This window comes from Carcharhinus amblyrhynchos, chromosome 9 (genome assembly GCF_965287045.1).
Source record: "Carcharhinus amblyrhynchos chromosome 9, sCarAmb.v2.hapA, whole genome shotgun sequence".
In the NCBI taxonomy this organism is placed as follows: Eukaryota; Metazoa; Chordata; class Chondrichthyes; order Carcharhiniformes; family Carcharhinidae; genus Carcharhinus; species Carcharhinus amblyrhynchos.
The window spans coordinates 64,777,722-64,797,995 of NC_137332.1; the positions used below are offsets into that span (position 1 = coordinate 64,777,722).

The 20,274-nt window shown below is 39.6% G+C and overlaps 1 protein-coding gene across 3 annotated transcripts in view; it reads left to right on the forward strand.

Annotated features, from left to right (window-relative positions):
- Positions 1-894: 894 nt before the first annotated feature.
- The window catches only part of LOC145347894 (zinc finger and BTB domain-containing protein 41-like), a 31,907-nt gene continuing 12,527 nt past the window's right edge, over positions 895-20,274 (forward strand). Inside the window, exons 1-8 of one of the 3 annotated variants that reach the window (XM_080195852.1) lie at positions 895-963; positions 2,197-2,290; positions 9,087-10,376; positions 10,952-11,159; positions 12,816-12,885; positions 13,889-14,036; positions 16,909-17,038; positions 17,899-17,994. In XM_080195852.1, coding sequence (XP_080051978.1) covers positions 9,263-10,376; positions 10,952-11,159; positions 12,816-12,885; positions 13,889-14,036; positions 16,909-17,038; positions 17,899-17,994 — 1,766 coding nt within the window. In that variant the 5' untranslated portion in view covers positions 895-963; positions 2,197-2,290; positions 9,087-9,262. Of the gene's footprint in view, positions 964-2,196; positions 2,291-9,086; positions 10,377-10,951; positions 11,160-12,815; positions 12,886-13,888; positions 14,037-16,908; positions 17,039-17,898; positions 17,995-20,274 lie in introns of those variants that run through there. The other 2 variants (XM_080195853.1, XM_080195850.1) reach the window with 2 other exon arrangements.

Below are 20,274 nucleotides of genomic sequence, written 5' to 3' on the forward strand. Positions count from 1 at the left end.
CTCAGTTGTCTGACAGTATCTGCGGAGAGGGAATAGAGCCAACGTTTTGTGTCAAGACGACCCTTTGTCAGTCGCAGAATACAGTAAGAAGTCTCACAACATCAGCTTAAAGTACAGCAGGTTTATTTGGTAGCAAACGCCATGACCTTTCGGGGCTTTGCTTCTTCGTCACGTGAGTGGGGAGTTCCGATCACAAACATGGCATACAAAGGCACACACTCAGTTTACAGAATACTGATTAGAATGTGAGTCTTTACAGCTAATCAAGTCTTAAAGGTGCAGTCAATGTGAGTGGAGATAGCATTAAGCATAGGTTAAAAAAAATGTATATTGTCCCCAGACAGGATAGTAAGTGAGACAGTCTGACAGTCACAGAATACAGTAAGAAGTTTCACAAAACCAGGTTAAAGTCCAACAGGTTTATTTGATAGCAAAAACTACTAGCTTTTGGGCCTCTGACCCTTCATCAGGTGAGTGGAGAGTTCTGATCACAAACAGAGGATGTAAAGACACACACTGGGTTTACAGAATACTCATTCGAATGCGAGTTTTTACAGCTGTTCAAGTCTTAAAGGTTCAGACGATGTGAGTGGAGGTAGTATTAAGCATAGGTTAAAAAGATGTGTATTGTCTCCAGACAGGCCAGTTGCAGAATATGCAGAGCTAGGGGGATCGGTCAATGGCAAGGGAATGGGGCAATGCCAATTACACTTGCAAAAGAGCTGGCACTGGCACCTGGGCCTCCATCTGTGATGTAACCTTAACATAGGTGCTGCCAATTTACGTATCGAGAATATGCTGCAACTTCAGCAATCACATAGCTGTCACAGCCAAGTTGCCTTGACTGAACCTTAGGCTCTTCCCAGGCGCATTCCGCGCATGTGCGGGGATACCGGGCCGCTCGCCGCGCATGTGCGGGGCCACCCGGCGCTCTCCTGGTTTTGGCCGCGAGCGGAAACAAAGGTTTGAAAATTAAAAAACCAGTAAAAGGGGGAGCGCGAGCGGGGAGGCCCGGGTCTTGCTGGAGAATGGCGAGCGGTGCGACAGGGAGTCCGGGCCGCAGCGGGGGGGAGCCCCGGATTGGGGCAGCAGGTAGGGCAGGGTAGGGTAGGGCCCTGCTTGGGCCGCTTGACTGATTCCGGGGCTCCGCTCGGGGAGGCAGGTGGAAGGCGGGGCCCTGACCTGTTGCCGTCAATGTTTGGGGAACCACGGTGTCAGTCTGGCGCTTCTGGTCTTAAAGCAGAGCAGGGGCTCAGTGTGACTCTCCCTATCATGGTGCACCCACTTGCACAACAAACTCTGTTCATCTGTGGGCTGAATCTTTCCGAGACTAAGGCTTGACAAAGCATAGCTTTCATGTCAGTGGAAGGTGATGGTGCCGTATTTTCTATTGCCTTAGTGGGAGGATATCAAGCTTGGACTTAATGTCTCAGTGAGCAACCCTTCTCTGAACTTGGTGTGAATCCAGCCCAAGCTGATGGGATGGAAGTTCTGACACCCTGGTGACTGCGATGAGAGAAGGACATCACCACCCAATTTTGGACTGTTTTGCAGTGCCGAACTAAGATTGTAAGAGAGTTATCGATTCCATTCCTCTCTTTGTCAATTGTCTTGAGACTGAACCAGATTGTTTGCAATCTTTGGTGCTGTGTTCAATCTGCGAGATGAGTTCCTGACACATCTGCACCATTACTCCACTATTTCCACTTCCACCTACTGCTGAAAGCCACATCAATACCTTGACCATTCTAATTCACTTCTGGCTGATTTTCCACTTTTTTTAGCTTCTGTAAATTTAAGGTCATCTACAACTTGCACCAAGTCCTGTTTACCCATCCTCCCTGAACTCGCTGATTTACAGTGGCACCGCTCTGTAACAAATCCAGCACTGTAATTCTGCAAGATGTTTGCACAGCTCTCATTTTATTTGCTCTACAGTTGATGTATATGGCTTCAGCTGCTCGGACCCTAATCTCTGGACTCCCTTTCTTAAACCTCTGTGCCTCACTATCTTGGTTCACTTCTTAAAACTTGCTTCTTTGGCTAAGCTTTTGATTAGGTATATCTCCTTTTGTGGCTTAGAGCCAAATTTTGTTAATGTTCTTGTGAAATGCCTTGGGATGTTTAATTATGTTAAGAGTACTGAAATAAGGATTGCTTGAAATGGACCTCTGCTGCTATCCATGTATTTTTAAGGTGAGAGGGGAGAGATACAAAAGTGTCCAGAGGAGCAATTTTTTCACAGAAGGTGGTGAGAGTCTGGAACAAGCTACCAGAAGTAGTAGTAGAGGCAAGTACAATTTTTGTCTTTTAAAATGCATTTAGATAACTACATGGGTAAAATGGGTATAGAGGGATATGGGCCAAATGTGGGCAACTGGGATTAGCTTTGGGATTTTTAAAAAAAGGGTGGTATGGATAAATTAGGTCTAAGGGCCTGTTTACATGCTCTGTTTACAACAATTGAAAGTTGCTTAATTTAAATTATTGGATAACTGATTTTAATTGCAGAAAAACAGTGTGGTTCAAACATGTTTTTGGGATGTCAGCCTTGTGTATGTGCAAGACCTGGCTATTGGAGCACTTGATGCTGAAGCTAAGTAGCAAATATTCTTCAGTTCTTTATACTGCTTACTTTTGAATGCAAGAAAATAAAGCTTTAAACAATTTAGTCGCTGAAAAAGTGGCTACTTTCCCAAGCATTAAGACATGGTAGGCATTCTTTTTCTCTGGCAACATATCAATCTGCCCAGAGATATTTTGGCTATTTGGAAAGGTCATTTTTTTTCAGCACATTGCAATTGCTTAATTGCATACTGAATAAGAGACTGAGGCCACCTCTGTGATTCCAGTTAAATCCCAAATTTTGAATGCAGCCTTCTATTAACTTGTGTCCTTGGAAACAGGAGGTTGAATGTCGGGATTTAAATTGCTGGTGAAATAATAGCCAACATGAACCTGTCACTTTTCTGCTCCTGAAACACACCTTTCCTCTGGTGCCCTTTTCTATTTTCTGATGCATGATATTCCGCTGACCAACATATCTTTTACAGTTCCAAGTTCTTTACTGCGGACCACTACCCTGCTTCGTTTATCTGCATTTAGTAGTTCTGTTACACCTTGCTGTTAAAATGAGCATTCCAGAACTGCCAATCATTACTTCACAAATGCATCCCCAAAATGGAGTCAAGTTCCTGTTGGTCTGTGTTTTATGAATTCAGTATGGATTGTTCTGGCCAGTTCCTGATTCCTGGCCTCTGAATTTTAGTTAATATTCTGAACTAATTCGGCAAGTCTGATTCCTGTGTATCAGTATATGTTTCTTGGCCGTCACTTACACTAAAATTCCTACTTGCATACAGTATGCTCAGAGAGCTAAAAAGAGCGATAATTTAAATGTTTCTACTTAAGTTATTAGAATCTGACTTTCTAAATCAAGCAACCTAAATGAAAGGCATGCAAGTTGCTCTAAACGCTTATTCAGGATAGCAAATGAATTAATGAATATCCTTGCAACAAATGGTTACCTGAGTGCTGAATTTCCCTGGCCTATAAGAATAACAATGAATGTTATCAAAGTGAGTCTCCATGAATAGCTTTTTACAGATTTGATCCTGTGCTAAATTTGGTGATATTAGCCTGAGAAGCAATCGGTCTTAAGTGACATTCAATTAATAAGGGAAAGTCAAATAGGATTCACATACCTGGTTCCTATCAGGTGACCTGATTGCACACCAGTTACTGTTGGATGAGGACAGAATTGGACTTGGTTATGAGGCTCAGTATGGTTGAATTGTCTGCTTGTTGTTTAATTTTTTTATGTAAAGAATTGGGCATCTGTGGACCAGACTAGCTATAAGGCCCTTCAGTAATGAGAATTGGAGCATTTTTTTACTTCCCACTAAGTTAGACTAATGCAGCCTTCAGTGAGATTTCATTGCCTTTTTTTGATTGCATGCAGTTTATTTCTCATCCTCTTATTTTCTTTGAGGGTAGTCTTGTACTTGTTCCTTCATTTGTTTCTATCGTACAAACTTTAAATTTTAGACGAAAGCAAAACCCTGAAGATGCAGGATATCCAAAATAAAAATGGAAAATGCTGGAAATACTCAGCAGATATGGCAACATCTGTGGAGAGAGAAAAACAGGAGCCTTTGCTACTGGTTTTGATGAATGGTCACAGTCTTATAATGCTAGCTCTTTCTGTCACCACAGTTTCTGCCAGACCAAGTGATTTCCAGAATTTCTGTTTTATTGTAATTGCAAACACAAAGGGGATTTTCACAGTAACACCATTACAGTGTGAATATAAGCATATTTGTGATAAATAAATAAACTATAAACAAACACTTGTTGAGTATAGGCAGGTGCACAATAATCCTACTCCTATGACGTTAGTGCTTTTGATGCTGTAGTTTATGGAAATTTCAAATTTTAGTTTGCTTTTCACCTTATTTCAAGTATTTACCATAGGATAGGCCAGATTTAAAAGCCAGAACTTTCCTGAACTCTGCATTTCAACCAGAGTTTATATGGATGACTAATTCTTGTAATATAGCTGTTGTAATAAATTGATTTTAAAAAACTGTATTGCTTTGATGAAAGCTTTGAATTAAAACCGTATTGGAACTAGTGTTTTGTTCTCTAAGGTTGTTTAAATATATTTGTCAAAAAGTACAGTTTATACTTTTTCTGCCACTGGAGTACTGTACACAGTTTTAGGCTCCTTACCCAGGGTAGGATATGATTGTCCTATGAAAAGAGATTGATATAGATGTATGTATTCATTGTCATCTTGGCATGACAAAATCCAAATATGCTTTATCATTTGGTTTCTTTTTATCCACCAAGTGCATTTCTCAAAGAACTCTAACAATTTGTAAATCATGATTTCCCTTTCATAAAACTATGCTGGTTCTGTTTGATTTTATATATATGTATCCTTTATCCAAAATCCTAGGGACCAAAAGCACTTCGATAGACGTTTTCCGTTTTTGGATCTATCACATGGTCAACTTTGGCCTAGTAGCCTAGGCCAAAACCAGCCGTGGTACAAATACTAGGTTATTTTTCCATTTGCCAACACGCTTATCTTATTTTCCTATCTGTTAACATTTTTACACCTGTAATATATTATTTTGCTTTATTAGCATATAAATTAACTGCACAGGCATTCAAAAAAAAGTTTGGATTTTGGATGTGTTTGGTTTTCAGATGTATGGATAAAGAATATTCCACCTGTAGTATGATTTTCTGAATGCCCTGCTGTTGCCTCCTTCGTTCATTTGCGAATGTTAAGCTAACTGATCTATTGTATATTTTATTGTCGCCCTACTTTTTTGAACATGGGTGTTATATTTATGGTTTTCCAGTCTGCCAGGGCCTTTCCGAATTTGGGGAATTTTGGAAGATTAATCCAGCATCACTGCAGCCAATTTTTTAGGACCAAGGATCTGGGGGACTTGCCAACATTATGACCCATTAGTTTTGTACTTTTTTTTAATAGAATTTCTGCAGTGCAGAAAGAGGCCGTTTAGCTCATTGAGCCTGCACCAACTTTCTGTAAGAGCATTCCCCCCCCCCCCCCCCAGCCCTTCTTTCCACCCTGTCGCCATAATCCTACACATTTACCCTCCCTTTTGCACATTGATTTTATACTCTTATTTGGATGCTTTTATTGTGTCCTACTATGAAATTAAATACAATAAAGACATAAGAATTAGGAGCAGGAGTAGACCAAGCTATTTATTTAGTCGGCGCCATTTCCTCGTTTGCCATTATTTATTCCTCAGGCTCATACTCTTAAGGATATAACATTTACTTTAGCTACTCTCTTCCTTTTTATGTACCCGGCGAAACTTACTGTCTTTTTGAATTTCTTTGTTTATTTTCATAGTCTACTTTCTCCCTATTTTTGGATCTATCACATGGTCAACAGCGTCTTCCCTTACTATTCCTTATCTCCACCCACATAGGGTGGGTGGAGATAAGGAATAGTAAGGAGAGGAAGACGCTGGTGGGTGTCGTCTGTAGGCCCCCAAATAATAACTTAGAGGTGGGGCAGGCTATAAACAAGCAAATAAATGATGCGTGCAGAAATGGAACAGCAATAATTATGGGGGATTTTAACCTGCATGTTGATTGGTTGACCCACGTCAGACGTGGTGGGCTTGAGGAAGAGTTCTTGGAATGCTGTCGGGATAGTTTCCTTGAACAGTGTGTGCCGGAACCTATGAGGGAGCGAGCTATCTTAGATCTGGTGTTGTGTAACGAAACAGGAAGAATTAGGGATCTTATTGTGAGGGATCCTCTTGGGACGAGCGATCATTGAATGGTTGAGTTTTTGATGCAGATGGAGGATGAGAAAGTAGGGTCCCAAACCTATGTCCTCTGTTTGAACAGAGGGGAGTACAATAGGATGAGAGAGGAATTGGCAAATGTAGATTGGGGGCACAGATTGGTTGGTAGGACGGCTGAGGAACAGTGGAGGATCTTTAAGGAGATCTTTTTCGGTGCTCAGCAGAAGTATATTCTGATGGTAAAGAAGGAATGTAGGAGAAGGGATAACCAGCCGTGGTTATTGAAGGAAATAAAGGAAAGTATTAAATTAAAAGCTGATGCATTCAGAGTCGCTAAAAAGTAGTGGGCGATTAGAAGATTGGGAAAAGTTCAAAAATCAACAAAGACTGACTAAGAAGTTGATGAAGGATAGACTATGAAGCTAAACTAGCACTAAATATAAAAAAGAACAGTAAGAGTTTTTACAAATATATAAAGAAGAGGAGGCTGGCTAGAGTGAATGTTGGACCTTTAGAGGATGAGAGGGGGGATTTAGTGGTGGGAGATGAGGAAATGGTTGAGACCTTAAATAAGTTTTTTGCTTCGGTCTTCGTGGAGGAGGACAAGAATAGTTTGCCGGATCTTAAAGATAGAAGGATGGTAGGAGTTGAGGGCCTGAATACGATTGCTGTCGCTAGAGAGGTAGTACTTGATAGACTAATGGAACTGAAGGTGGACAAGTCCCCAGGACCGGACGGAATGCATCCCAGGGTTCTGAAGGAAATGGCAGAGCTGATAGTGGATGCCTGAGTGATTATTTACCGAAGTTCACTGGATTTCAGGGAAGTGCCGGAAGATTGGAAAATGGCTAATGTTACGCCACTATTTAAAAAAGGTAGCAGACAAAAGGCAGGGAATTATAGGCTGGTTAGTTTAACGTCTGTAGTTGGAAAAATGCTTGAATCCGTCATCAAAGAAGAAATAGCGAGGCCCCTAGAAAGGAATGGTTTGATAGAGCAGATGCAGCACGGACTTGTTAAGGAGAAGTCGTGTTTGTTGAATTTATTGGATTTCTATGAGGATGTGACTAGTGCGGTAGACAGAGGAGAACCGGTGGATGTGGTGTTTCTAGATTTTCAAAAGGCGTTTGATAAGGTGCCTCATAAAAGGTTGCTATAGAAGGTTAGGGTGCACAGAGTTGGGGGTAAGGTGTTAGCATGGATAGAAGATTGGTTGTCTAATAGGAAGCAGAGAGTTGGTATCAATGGGTGATATTCTGATTGGCAGTTGGTGACTAGTGGAGTGCCGCAGGGATCGGTGCTGGGGCCTCAGCTATTTACCACTTATATAGATGATCTGGAGGAGGGGGCTGAGTGTAGGGTAACGAAATTTGCGGATGACACGAAGATGAGTGGAAAAGCAAATTGCATGGAGGGTGTGGAGAGTCTGCAGAGGGATCTGGATAGGCTGAGCGAGTGGGTGAGGACCTGACAGATGGAGTATAATGTTAGCAAGTGTGAGGTTATCCACTTTGGCAGAAATAATAGTAGGAAGGATTATTCTTTAAAGGGCGAAAAGCAGCAGCATGTTACGGTGCAGAGGGACCTGCGGGTCCTGTGCATGAGTCGCAAAAACCCAGTCTGCAGGTGCAGCAGGTGATCAAGAAGGCAAATGGAATGTTGGCCTTTATAGCGAGGGGGGATAGAATATAAAAGTAGGGAGGTCTTTCTGCAACTGTACAGGGCACTGGTGAGGCCGCAGCTGGAGTACTGTGCGCAGTTCTGGTCGCCACACTTGCGGAAGGATATCTTGGCCTTGGACGGAGTGCAGAAGAGGTTCACTAGGCTGATACTGGAGATGAGGGGATCGGACTATGAAGAGAGACTGAATAGACTGGGTCTGTACTCGTTGGAGTTTAGAAGGACGAGGGGAGATCTTATAGAGACGTATAAGATAATGAAAGGGATGGATAGGGTAGAGGTAGAGAGATTCTTCCCGCTTAAAAAGGATAGCCCGACTAGAGGGCACAGCCTCAAGATAAGGGGGGGGGTAGTTTAGATCAGAGTTGAGGAGGAACTTCTTCACTCAAAGGGTGGCGAATCTCTGGAATTCTCTGCCCGTTGAAGTGGTGGAGGCTACCTTGCTAAATGTATTTAAGTCACGGGTAGATAGGTTTTTGACAGACAAGGGAATTAAGGGTTACGAGGAGAAAGCGGGAAAGTGGAACTGATCCACTTCAGATCAGCCATGATCTCATTGAATGGCGGGGCAGGCTCGAAGGGCTAGATGGCCTACTCCTGCTCCTGTTTCTTATGTTTAAGTCATTCTTTTCTGGTTTCTAAAAAAAAATCTGAATCTTCTGGCCTATCATTAATCTTTACAACACTATCTGCTTTTTCTTCAATTTGCTACTTCTTAAGCTAGCGGTACATGATTTTTCTACTTTTTCTGAATGGCATGTCTTTGAAAATTATGAAATTTTTCCTTAGAATTACTTAACTGTTTTCTATTGTCTTCACTTTTAATCTGTTTTCCTAGTCCACTTTAGCCAACTGTCTTCATACCTTTCTAATTATCTTTATTTTAGATTAAACCTCTCACCATCAAACCAAATATGAAATTATGTTCTGTATGATCACTCTGCCCTAGATCCTTTACAATGAGATCATTAACCAACTCTTATCTCAGTATTGTACCAGTTACTAACTCTGCATAAGCCCTTTTTAAATATTCAGTTAACTGGTATTCATTGCAACACTCAAAGGCCTTTCTTATTGTAATAATCTGTTTGGGTGATTTTCTTGCAGGCCTGATGAATATCAACCCAAGACTAAGAAGATTATGAAGTATGAGATCATCTAATATCAGTTATGGTTACAAGCAAACTTTGTACTAAAAGAACATATTTTTGTTCTACAATGATATTCCATTATCTGTCGGCAGACTGAGAAGTCGAACGGCTGCTGCAATTTTCATAAACATCATGTCTCAAAATACTGACATTTCTCATAAAACTAGTTCAAGTTTAACTGGAGCACCCTGCAAAGATGTTTTCTTAGACTTACAAACCACAAAATTTGAAAACCTCTGTTATGGCCCCAGATCAATACAAGGCCTTTCAAATGCTGCAGACAATCTAGATGTTGCTTTAGGATCATCCTCACCAATTGTTCATCTGAGGTCACTGCTGCATAACAAAAATCTGTTGAAGTATATGAACGATGATCGACTCAAGCAGTCACCTTTCTGTGATTTGGTTATCATGGTAGAAGGGAAGCATTTTTGTGCCCATAAGGTGGTTGTTGCAGTGGGTAGCAGTTATTTCCATGCTTGTTTAAGCAAAAACCCAAAAATGGATAGTATCCAGCTGGACCATGTAAGTTACTATGTTTTCCATCACTTGTTGGAATTTCTGTACACGTCTGAGTTCTTTATCCAGGAAAATGATATCCCTTCAGTTTTGGAAGCGGCACAGTTTCTAGACATTATAGATGCAGTTAAATTGTTGACTGGTAATGAAAATGTGTCCAGGTCAACCCAAACAGACTTGTTCATTGAAAATGACCAGCATTTAGAAGAAAATAATTCTGTTGAACCTGCTGCCAAATCACAAAATGTATGCACCTTCTGCAGTAAAAGTTTCTGTTACAAAAAATCCCTAGAAAACCATATAGCTAAAGCTCATGGTGCCAGTTCTGTTGAGCAAGAAGAATATGTTGATGTGGCACAGATTGAACTTTCTACAAGGAGGTGGTCGACTCGTACTCGCAAGTGTCCAGCAAAGTTTGAGAGTAAAAGTAATGACGAAAATACAGATGTGTCTGAAGATGAATATTCCAGTAAAAATTGTAGTGACACGGAGAAGCATGATGATAGTGATGGAATAGAGAGTGAAGATGAAATAGGAGTTGATGAAAAGTTTGGGGAAGAAATGAGAAGGGAGGATACGAATGATGAAGAAACTGATGAGGATGAAGCTCTCAATGCAGAAGAAATTGAGCAAAATATTCCTAAAGAACTAGATCCAGTCATTTCACAGACTGGGAGCAAGAAAACACTCCAGTGTCCGAAATGTGATAAAAGTTTTGATCGAATAGGTTGGTAAGATAAATAGCCCCTTTTTTGGGGGTAATTGTATTGCCTGTTGCTACCATTTAGTAGGATATGGTTCCCTTGTAGAAACAAAGTCAGAGTTTAAAATTATTTTAAATTTGGCCTAAAGCGGGTGATTGCAATTTAATTTTCCAATTGTGACTTTAAAAACTAACATGTGGCACATGTTTACTTGCACAGAATTCTATTTTACGATACTTGATCATGATTTTGTGTATTTTTTCTTTGCATTCCATTCCGCAGCTGTGAGACTGGGCAAGTAAACGTATGCCTCTTCAGATATCTGCTTGTAGCTTAATGACTGACGGCCTGTTCCCCTTCCCCCAAATGCTTGTTTCTCTCTGATTTTATTGTGAAGAAGTGCCGACTCCACTTGATGTCATACCTGAGATCAGAAACTTGCTATGGTGGGGGCTATTGTGGATGAAAACTATGTGCTGTATGCGATGGAGCATTGAGCTGGATACATATATAGACTGTGTAATCAGCCATTTACTGAAAATTTTCTGTACCATTATCTTGTATTCTGACATTCCTAATTGCATTTTGGATTTTATAGGAAAATATGAATGTCACACCCGTGTGCATACAGGGGAGAAACCTTTTGAGTGTGATATTTGTAATCAGCGTTACTCCACCAAATCCAATTTAACTGCTCACAGAAAGAAGCATAATGCACAAGCTGCTATTCAAAGAAAAGAACAAAAATGCCCATTCTGTAACAAGCTACATGCAAGCAAAAAAACATTAGCAAAACACGTGAGGAGGTAAGTGTATACAGTTAAAAATATTCTGTTGAAATATTTGCATGTCCGTCTGTTTCCTGTATTCTTATGGTAGCCAAATTGCATTTGGTTTGTCAAAGGGGAACTAGTATTTCTCATTTTACAATTTTTCTCAGACTATTTTAGCAATGTAGTTGTTTTATGATCATATCCGTTTTGTTCAAATTGACAAATGTGCCCAATAACGTTGAAACAGTTGATAAGTAAATATTGAGAAAATTGCCCTCTTTCTTTAAAAGAGGAATTTGTATTTATTTACTGTGTAGTATCTCTCAAATATGCAGGTGTCTTGAAGCACTTTACAGTCAGTGAACTATTTTTTGATCATTCGTTATGTATGTGATAGTAGAAATGTGGCAACCAATTTGCATGGAGTAAATTTTCACAAACAGCAATGTGAATTTTTTTATTCATTCATGGGACATGGGTTTCACTTCCTGATCAGCATTTATTTGCCCATCCCTATTTGCCTTTGAGAAGGTGGTAGTGTGCCATCTTCTTGAATCGCTGCAGTCCACGTGCTATGCATTGACCCAAAATGCAATTAGAGAGGGAATTCCAGGATTTTGACCGAGTGACTGTGAAAGAACAGCAATATATTTCCAATTCAGGACAGTGAGTGGCTTGGAGGGGAACTTGCAGGTGGTGGTTTTCCTGTATATCTGCTGCCCTTGTCCTGCTAGATGGAAGTGGCTGTGTGTTTGGAAGGTGCTGTTTAAGGATCTTTGGTGAATTGCTGCAGTGCATCATGTAGGCAATGTGCATGGCTACTACTGAACATTAGTGGTTGACGACGGGGGATTCACTAATGGTGACACCCCATTGAATGTCAAGGGGTGGTAGTCTTATTGGTGATGGTCATTGTCTGGCATTTATGTGGCACGAATATTACTTGCCACTTGTCAGCCCAAGCCTGGATATTGTTCAGATCTTGTTGCATTTGAACATAGACTGCTTCAGTATCTGAGGAGTCACAAGTGGTGCTGAACAGTGTGCAATCATCAGCAAACATCCCCATTTCTGACCTTAAGTTGGAGGGAAAGTCATTGAAGTAGCTAAAGATGGATGGGCCTAGGACACTACCTTGACAGACTCCAGCAAAGATGTTCTGGAGCTGAGATGACTGACCCTCCACAACCACAACCATCTTCCTATGTACCAGGTATGACCCCAACCAACAGAGTTTGCCCCTGATGCCCATTGATTCCAGTTTTGCTAGTGCTCCTTGATACCACGCTTGGTTGAATGCAGCCTTGATGTCAAGAGCCATTGCTCTCATCTCACTTCTGGAATTCAGCTCTTTTGTCCATGTTTGTACACTTGTGGTTTTACCAGTTTGCTATACCAAGATGTGGAACAGTGAGTAAACAATTAGAGAAGCGGTTAAATACTTTTATTATTCCCCATGTATACTCTATATAATAAATGTAAAACTGCTTAGGTCTTAAAGCATCAAGCATAAGAATGAGGGGAAGATGAAATTAGCTAACTTTTAGAATGTTGAGGATTTGAAATTTAGAACAAGGGTCCCTGTGAAATATTTGCCAAAAATTGTTTCTTTTAAAGTGTGCTTTTATCCTTATTATCATTTTGTAATGGCAACAAATACTAATTTATCTAATTTGGGAATACTTCCAGATTCCACCCAGCTAACATACAAGAGTTTTTTGCTGCCAGAAAGAAGAAGAGTGAAGCCTGGAAGTGTGAAGTAAGTTCCTTTCTGTGCCAAACCCAAGAATGGCATGGATAATGGCATTCCCCTCCAACTCAATTTTCAAGTTTAATGATGACAGCACCGTAGTGGGTGGGATCTCAAACAATGAGACGAGTACAGGAAAAAAAAACTGGGGAACTGGTGCAATGACAATAATCTTAATATCACTAAAACGAAAGAAATAGTCATCGACTTCAGAAAGCGTAGTGGAGGACATGTGCCTGTCTACATCAACAGGAATTAAGTGGAGATGGTTGAGCGCTTCATGTTTCTACGTGTCCAGGTCACCAACAACTTGTCCTGGTCCCTCCATGCCAATGCTATAGTTAAGACTTAACTCTTAACAGCCCACCAAAACCTCTACTTTCTCGAGAGGCTAAGGAAATTTGGCATGTCCACGACGATGCTTACCAACTTTTATAGATGCACTATAGAAAGCATTCTTTCTGGTTGTACCACAGCTTGGTATGGCTCCTTCTCTGTCCAAGACCACAAGAAACTACAAAAAGTTGTGAACGCAAAGCAGCTTCCCATCCATTGACTCTGTCTACACTTCCTGCTGCCTCTGAAAAGCAGCCAGCATAATCAAGGACCCCACACACCCCAGTCATACTTTCTTCCACCTTCTTCTGTCGGGAAAAAGATACAAAGTCTGAGGTCACGTACCAACCAATTCAACTGACTTCCTCCCTGCTGCCACCAGACTTTTGAATGGACCTACTTCATATTTAGTTGATATATCTCTATATCCTAGCTATGACTATAACACGTTCTATACCCTCGCCTTTCCTTCTTTATGAATGGTATGCCCTGTCTGTATAGTGTGCTAGAAACAATACTTTTCACTGTATACTTAATACATGTGACAATAGTAAATTAAATCAAATGAAGTATAAGCGATACGAGAGATAAACTGCTGTCACCCCTTGGGGTTAGCAGCTTGCAGTACTTGAAGTATTGTAAGTTTGTGTTGATTCTTCATTTTTTTTGGTCATAGCAATGTAATAAAACCTTCACACGGAGACCTCATCTTGAGGAGCACATGATCCTTCACACACAGGATAAGCCATTCAAATGTGGTTACTGCGAGGAACATTTCAAGTCAAGATTTGCAAGACTGAAACATCAGGAAAAGTTTCATCTGGGTATGGACAAGTCTGACAAATAAAATGTCAAATGAGAAATATCACCCAAAAACTTGATATCATTTCATTCCAAAACTGGTTTTGTTTGTGGTTGCCATTTAGTTTTGTAGTTTAGCCTGAAAGTGGTTCCATTTTTACAATTTCATTGTTTTATAGCACACATTTTTCTCTTTGTATACTTGCATCTTGTCCTTACAATTCAGAAGTTTGTTTAAATTTAATGTTGTGAAGTGTGAACTGATTCATTTTGGTAGGAAGATTGTCACGAAGTGACAATAATAGTACAATTCTAAAGGGGGTGCAGGAGTTAAGGGATCCTGGGTATATATGTGCATAAATCATTGTACGTGGCTGGAAAGGTTGAGAGATCAGGGAATAAAGCATAAAGCATCTAGGCTTTAGCGATGGGGACGTACCGCATAAAAGCAAGAAAATTATATTAAACTTGTATAGAACAATGGTTTGGCCTCAACTGGAGTATTGTATCCTGTTCTGGATGTCACACTTCCAGAAAAATGTGATGGCATTAGAGTGTGTAGAAAAAATTCATGCGAATGGCTCCAGAAATGAGGAATTTCAGTTCTGTATATAGGTTAGAGAAGTTAGGACTGTTCTCCCTGAAATAGAGAAGGTTGAGAGGAGAATTGTTAGAGACACTCAAAATCATGAGAGATCTGGATTAAGTAGATATGGGAGGATCAGGAACAATGGGGTGCAGAATTATTTTAATTAATAAAAGAAGTAATGGTGACATGAGGAAAAGCTTTTTCATGTAGTGAGTGGTTAAGATCTGGAATGCACTATCTGAGAGTGTAGCAGGTTCAATTGAGGCATTCAAGAAGGTATTGGGTTGTTATCTGAAAGGGAAGAATGTGCAGGGCTATGAGGAGAAGGTGAGGAAGTGGCACAAGGTAAATTGTGGAGAGTAAAGAAGTGGAGAGTTGACATGGACACGATGAGCCAAATGTGCCACAATAATTCTGTAATTTTAACTGATCCTACCCTTCAACATTACTGGACCTTTGGGTCAACAATTGCCCCACATGCAATAAACCATTTGCTAGATTAAATGTAGTCTTGTACTGCACTGCTAGTTTGAATTGTTAGTCATTAAATGCAGACAGAAGGGATATAATAATCAATACTTATAGTCAAATTTGTAGTTAACAGTAATATGAAACATGTATATTTAATTCTTGTGATCTAGAGTATAGAACATATTTGAGCAGAAATAAATGTAGTTTCCACCCATTACGTTGTGAATATAATTGTGTTTGCTTAATTCAGTTGGGAGCACTTTTGCTTATGTTTCAGACGATTATACGCTCTATTCCCGTAATTGATTTGACCAAGTAATCTAAGCTAAACTTTAGTGAATTGCTGCATTTTTTAGATAACTTTCGGATGAGATGTTCAGGTGAGGCTTGTTTTTTGCCTGCTGAGGTGATCTTAAAAGATCCAGTGATGCTACTTAAGAAAGTGACTGCATGCAAAAGCAATCCGTTGGTTGCAAGTTGCTAAGGGACACCTGGAGGAATGTAAAAACATTTTAAAATCCCAGTTCTTCCTGATCAATGAAGTACAAGTTAGGACCTCTTGGAAAAACTTTTAGTTTTTGTTAAGCAAATTGAAATTTCTCCCTCAAGGAAGGAATTAAACACATTAGCTTTCTGAATAGTCATGTAACAGGTAATGTCTTGTTTAATGAACAGAATGTGATGGAATACTCTCCACTTAATGAATGGATGAATGCAGCTCCAACAACACTCAAGAAGCTCGATTGGCATCCCATCCACAAACATTCACTCTCTCCACCACTGACACAGTGGCAGCAGTGTGTGCCATCGACAAGCTGCACTATAGCAACTCACTAAGGCTCCTTAGACAGCACCTTCCAAACCCACACCCTACTATAATCTAGAAGGACAAGGGCAGCCAACACATGGGAATGCTACCACTTGGAAGCTCCCATTCGAGTCACTCACCATCTGACTTGAAACTATATCACCATTTGTTCACCGTCATAGAATCAAAATTCTGGAACAGTACGCTGATTGTATCTATACTACATGGACTGTTAAGGCTTAAAAAGGCAGTTCAGCACCATCTTCCCAAGGACAGTTAGCGATGGGCAATAAATGCTGGCCAAGCCAGTGACGCCCACATCTCATTAGTGAATTAAGAAATTTTTAAGAGAATGAAGAGCTTTTCCACCCTTGATTCTCTGGAATTAGATTACTAATCATTTTCTTTATAAAAAATCAGTTCAATTTGTGTTTGTTCACCACCTCCTTCACAAAAAATAAATCAGAAAAGTTTAGGATGAACATTTTGCACAAAGTAACATTGTGGAAGGTATTATTCTCTGAGATGAAGTGGATTATGGGCACCAGTCCCCATTAATGTACAGAATAGAACTTCATATGTTAATGGAGGAGATATTCTGTACAAAGTATCTAGTTCTCAGGGTGCCGTTGGATAGCAGCTTTAGACTATAATCAAACAAAAGATGACAGATCTTATTGAATGCTTAAAATATTTAAGCACACCATGCATTGATTACAATAAATGAACTTCTGTTTTTAATTGTCCTTTTTCAAACTAAAGAGTAAACTATTGACCCCCTCTCCCTGGCAGAAAAATAAACACAGGCATTGTGTGTTGAAGAGTAAATATTATAGGTTCTGGATGACATACTGCAGAGATTATAGCCTAGATTGTAGTGTTAAGATCAGTAGTATTTTGTTATTTGAGTGGAGTTAAATGTAATGTAGTACAATTTTGACAGTTTGATACTACAGAACTTCAGACCAATGACCCAAGATTGGGAACTTGGAGCTAACATTGATCATTTTTATTTCTCACGTTTTAGGGCCTTTTCCATGTGATATTTGTGGTCGTCAGTTTAATGATACTGGGAACCTTAAACGTCATATTGAGTGCACTCATGGAGGAAAAAGAAAGTGGACTTGCTTTATTTGTGGGAAATCAGTAAGGGAAAGGTAAAATTAGATTAAATACAAAAAATAGCTGCAATTTTTAGGCTCTGTTAGAGAAGGCATAGATATGTTTATTTCTGGTATGTAATGTGGAAAAAAAGCTGTATCTATAAATCTACTTCACCCAATAGGCTATTTTATTAATGCTGCATGGTAAAATGAAAACCATGGTGATGTTTAAATGGCGACATTCATTTACAATACATGCTATTATTTTGTTCTTTCTTTACTAGCTTTGAATTGAACTGAGTTTGAAATCTATGCCCATAATTTGACAGTAATGGTTACATAATGAAAAAGTGAAGAAGGCATTTGGAGTGCATGCTTTTGCCATATTGTGTTATAATGTTATTATAATTACTCGGTTTTTCATTGAAGCTTTTCCCTGCCTGGTTGTTACCCTGTAACTATAAAGTTGAAAATATAAATCTTTTTATTAAGTGCTTCCATCTCACTGAGGAGGCTTTAAGTCAATCCATATTCAACAATCTGCTCTGAAAGTTATGCTGAAGTGTTGACAGCTGACAGAATCCACAATATTCCACAACAATTAATAATTTTTAAAAAATCAAACAGCCACAAAATTCTTTAAAAATAAGTAAATTTATCCTATCTCCTTATTTTAATATATCTTTTAAAATATTCCAGATCTTCCAACTTTAACGTTAAACTTTATTCAGGTCTTCCTTGGGCCATATTCTTTCTATATATTAAATTAAAATTCTTTTGAGATATGTTGTTTATGGAGTCATGGGGGTAGAGAAGTTAGCTCTGCTTATTTTCAGTGGTGAAAGAACAAAACTCAAGTACGTGTTTGAAGCCATCTTCAATTTATTTTCCCATTTTATTTTTATAATATACAGAACCACGTTAAAAGAACATCTCCGAATCCATAGTGGTGAAAAGCCACATCTGTGTAGCATTTGTGGACAGAGCTTCCGGCACGGTAGTTCATACAGGTAACAACATGCAGGAGTAAGAAATGATCCTGTACAATATCATTTTCTGATTTCTAAATGTAACCCAATACAACTCCAGAATGTTAATTTATAATGCATTTCTTCTATTCTACTTGACCTGCTGTTCCAGGACACACACAAAACACTGATTTTCCAATCTGCTTTATTTTAACATGGGTGGCAATCAGGTTTATTTTAAATGTGTCCTATGGAATATTCTGGGTCTTAGCTAGGACATTTAATCTCAGTTCAAGGTAATTTTTGAGATGTTTGTACAAAAGATTTATTCTCTTCTTCCTCTTTCATTGTTTGCAGAGAATGCAAGCAATCTCTAGCCAAGAAAGTAGTAGGTAACCTGCATTCATGCTGCAATTCTACCATCAGAGGTATATGAAAGTGACCCAGTATTGCTCACTCTTTACTCTTAGTATTGTGGCTATGATTGGAACTTTGCGTATATGGCATCATGGATACAAACTAAAAACGCTGCTCCTGGGCATTGTGTCTCAGACTTCTAATAGACCATAGCATTTTGTATTTTAAATATTCTTAAATTAGGAGTACAGAATCATACCTACAATGCAGAAGGAAACTATTCAGCCCATCGAGTCTATACCAACCATAGTCCCACCCAGGTCGTATTCCCATAACACCACACATTTATCTTGCTAATCCCTCTGACACTAGGGTCAATTTAGCATAGCCAATCAACCTAACCTGCAGATCTTTGGACGGCAGGAGGAAACCGGAGCACCCAGAGGAAACCTACACAGGGGAGAATGTGCAAACTTCAAATATAGTGACCCAAGGCCTGATTTGAGCTTGGGTCTCTGGTGCTGTGAGGCAGCAGTACTTGCCGCTGTGTGCCCTTTCATGCTTGGCTTTCCCTAATCAGTTAATAAATACTGCAGTACACTTGTTTCTAATTGGAAACCGACAGAATTGGATGTAATACTGGTTCTATGACCTTCCCAGTTGTAATCTGCATTGAAGTCCATAGAGAGCAAGGTAAAACCAGAATTTCATTTCATTCAAATTAAAACGGTCCCTGAAATGTACTTTTTTCTGAATATATAAACTTTAAAAAAAAATAGGATTTTTGCGAGTCAATTACAACTCCCAACTCACTGCAAACAAGGGATAAGGTGGCAAGGACAGTCAGACCACATTCCCAATATTCTCCTGCTTTTCATCACCTTAACTGATCTCAGATCTAACATAGCAGGCCGACTAAGCCACAGACCAGTGGGACCCACTTCATAGCTAAAAGTTCAGATCTGATAACTAAATTGACAGCTGTACCAGGGCTGGAGGCAGAAAACAGGTCAGGTTAAGATATCCCTTCTGCAAATCCCCTTCCTCAGAATTAATGACATGTTGGGGACTGTTCCCTTGGGTCCCTGCAAGCCCTTGAGTTCCTGATCTAATTTCTACTCCCATCAGTGTTGACAACAAGCATCTCTGCAATGAGAATATCACTGATTTGTTTAAATGAGGCCTGAATTTCACAATGAACTGTTTTCCTTTTGCCCAATGCATAAAAAAGATCTGCATCCATTATAGTCAGAGCTGAGTGTGGATATTTGACTGATAAGAATCATCTGCGATGATGTTCCTTGACAAATTGTACATTTTTTTTTGCGTTGCAAAGTTATGTTAATTGTGATATATATATTGGGGATCATCTTGGGTATGTTACAAGCTGTTGCTTTACAGGGTTGGCTTGTTAACACACTATGTACGTGAGAACTGTAGTCAATTAGTAGATGTTGTTGCTCAGAGGTTGGTGTATTAAGTCAAGTGACATTGTTAATATTCAGTGTTGAAACAGAAAATGTGTGGTAGATTATAGCAGTAAATTTTGTGTTCTACTTAAAGGGTACTCTTGCACGGACATGACCATTATTACACTGCTTAAAATGGAATTAAGATGTGTGTGTTTTGAAGACTGGATGGTAAAATTGTTCTGTGTATTTGCTATGAATGCTGGTTCATGTTCTCGAGGAGAATCCAGGCCAATTAACAGGCCGGGGGGGGGGCACTGAAATTAGAATGATGACTGGAAGATTATTTCTCATTTTGTGAAAAAGAGCTGAGCATGAGTAAGTTATGCTAAAGGTGATAGTTATTGTGGAAAAATCTTAAACTTTGCACATACCTAGTTTGTTTGGATTTTTGCATTTTTACTTAATTATCTTATTGGAGGTTAAGGAATCAGTAATAGAATCACAGAGGCCATTCGGCCCATCAGGTCTGCATCGAATGTCTGACAGAGTATCT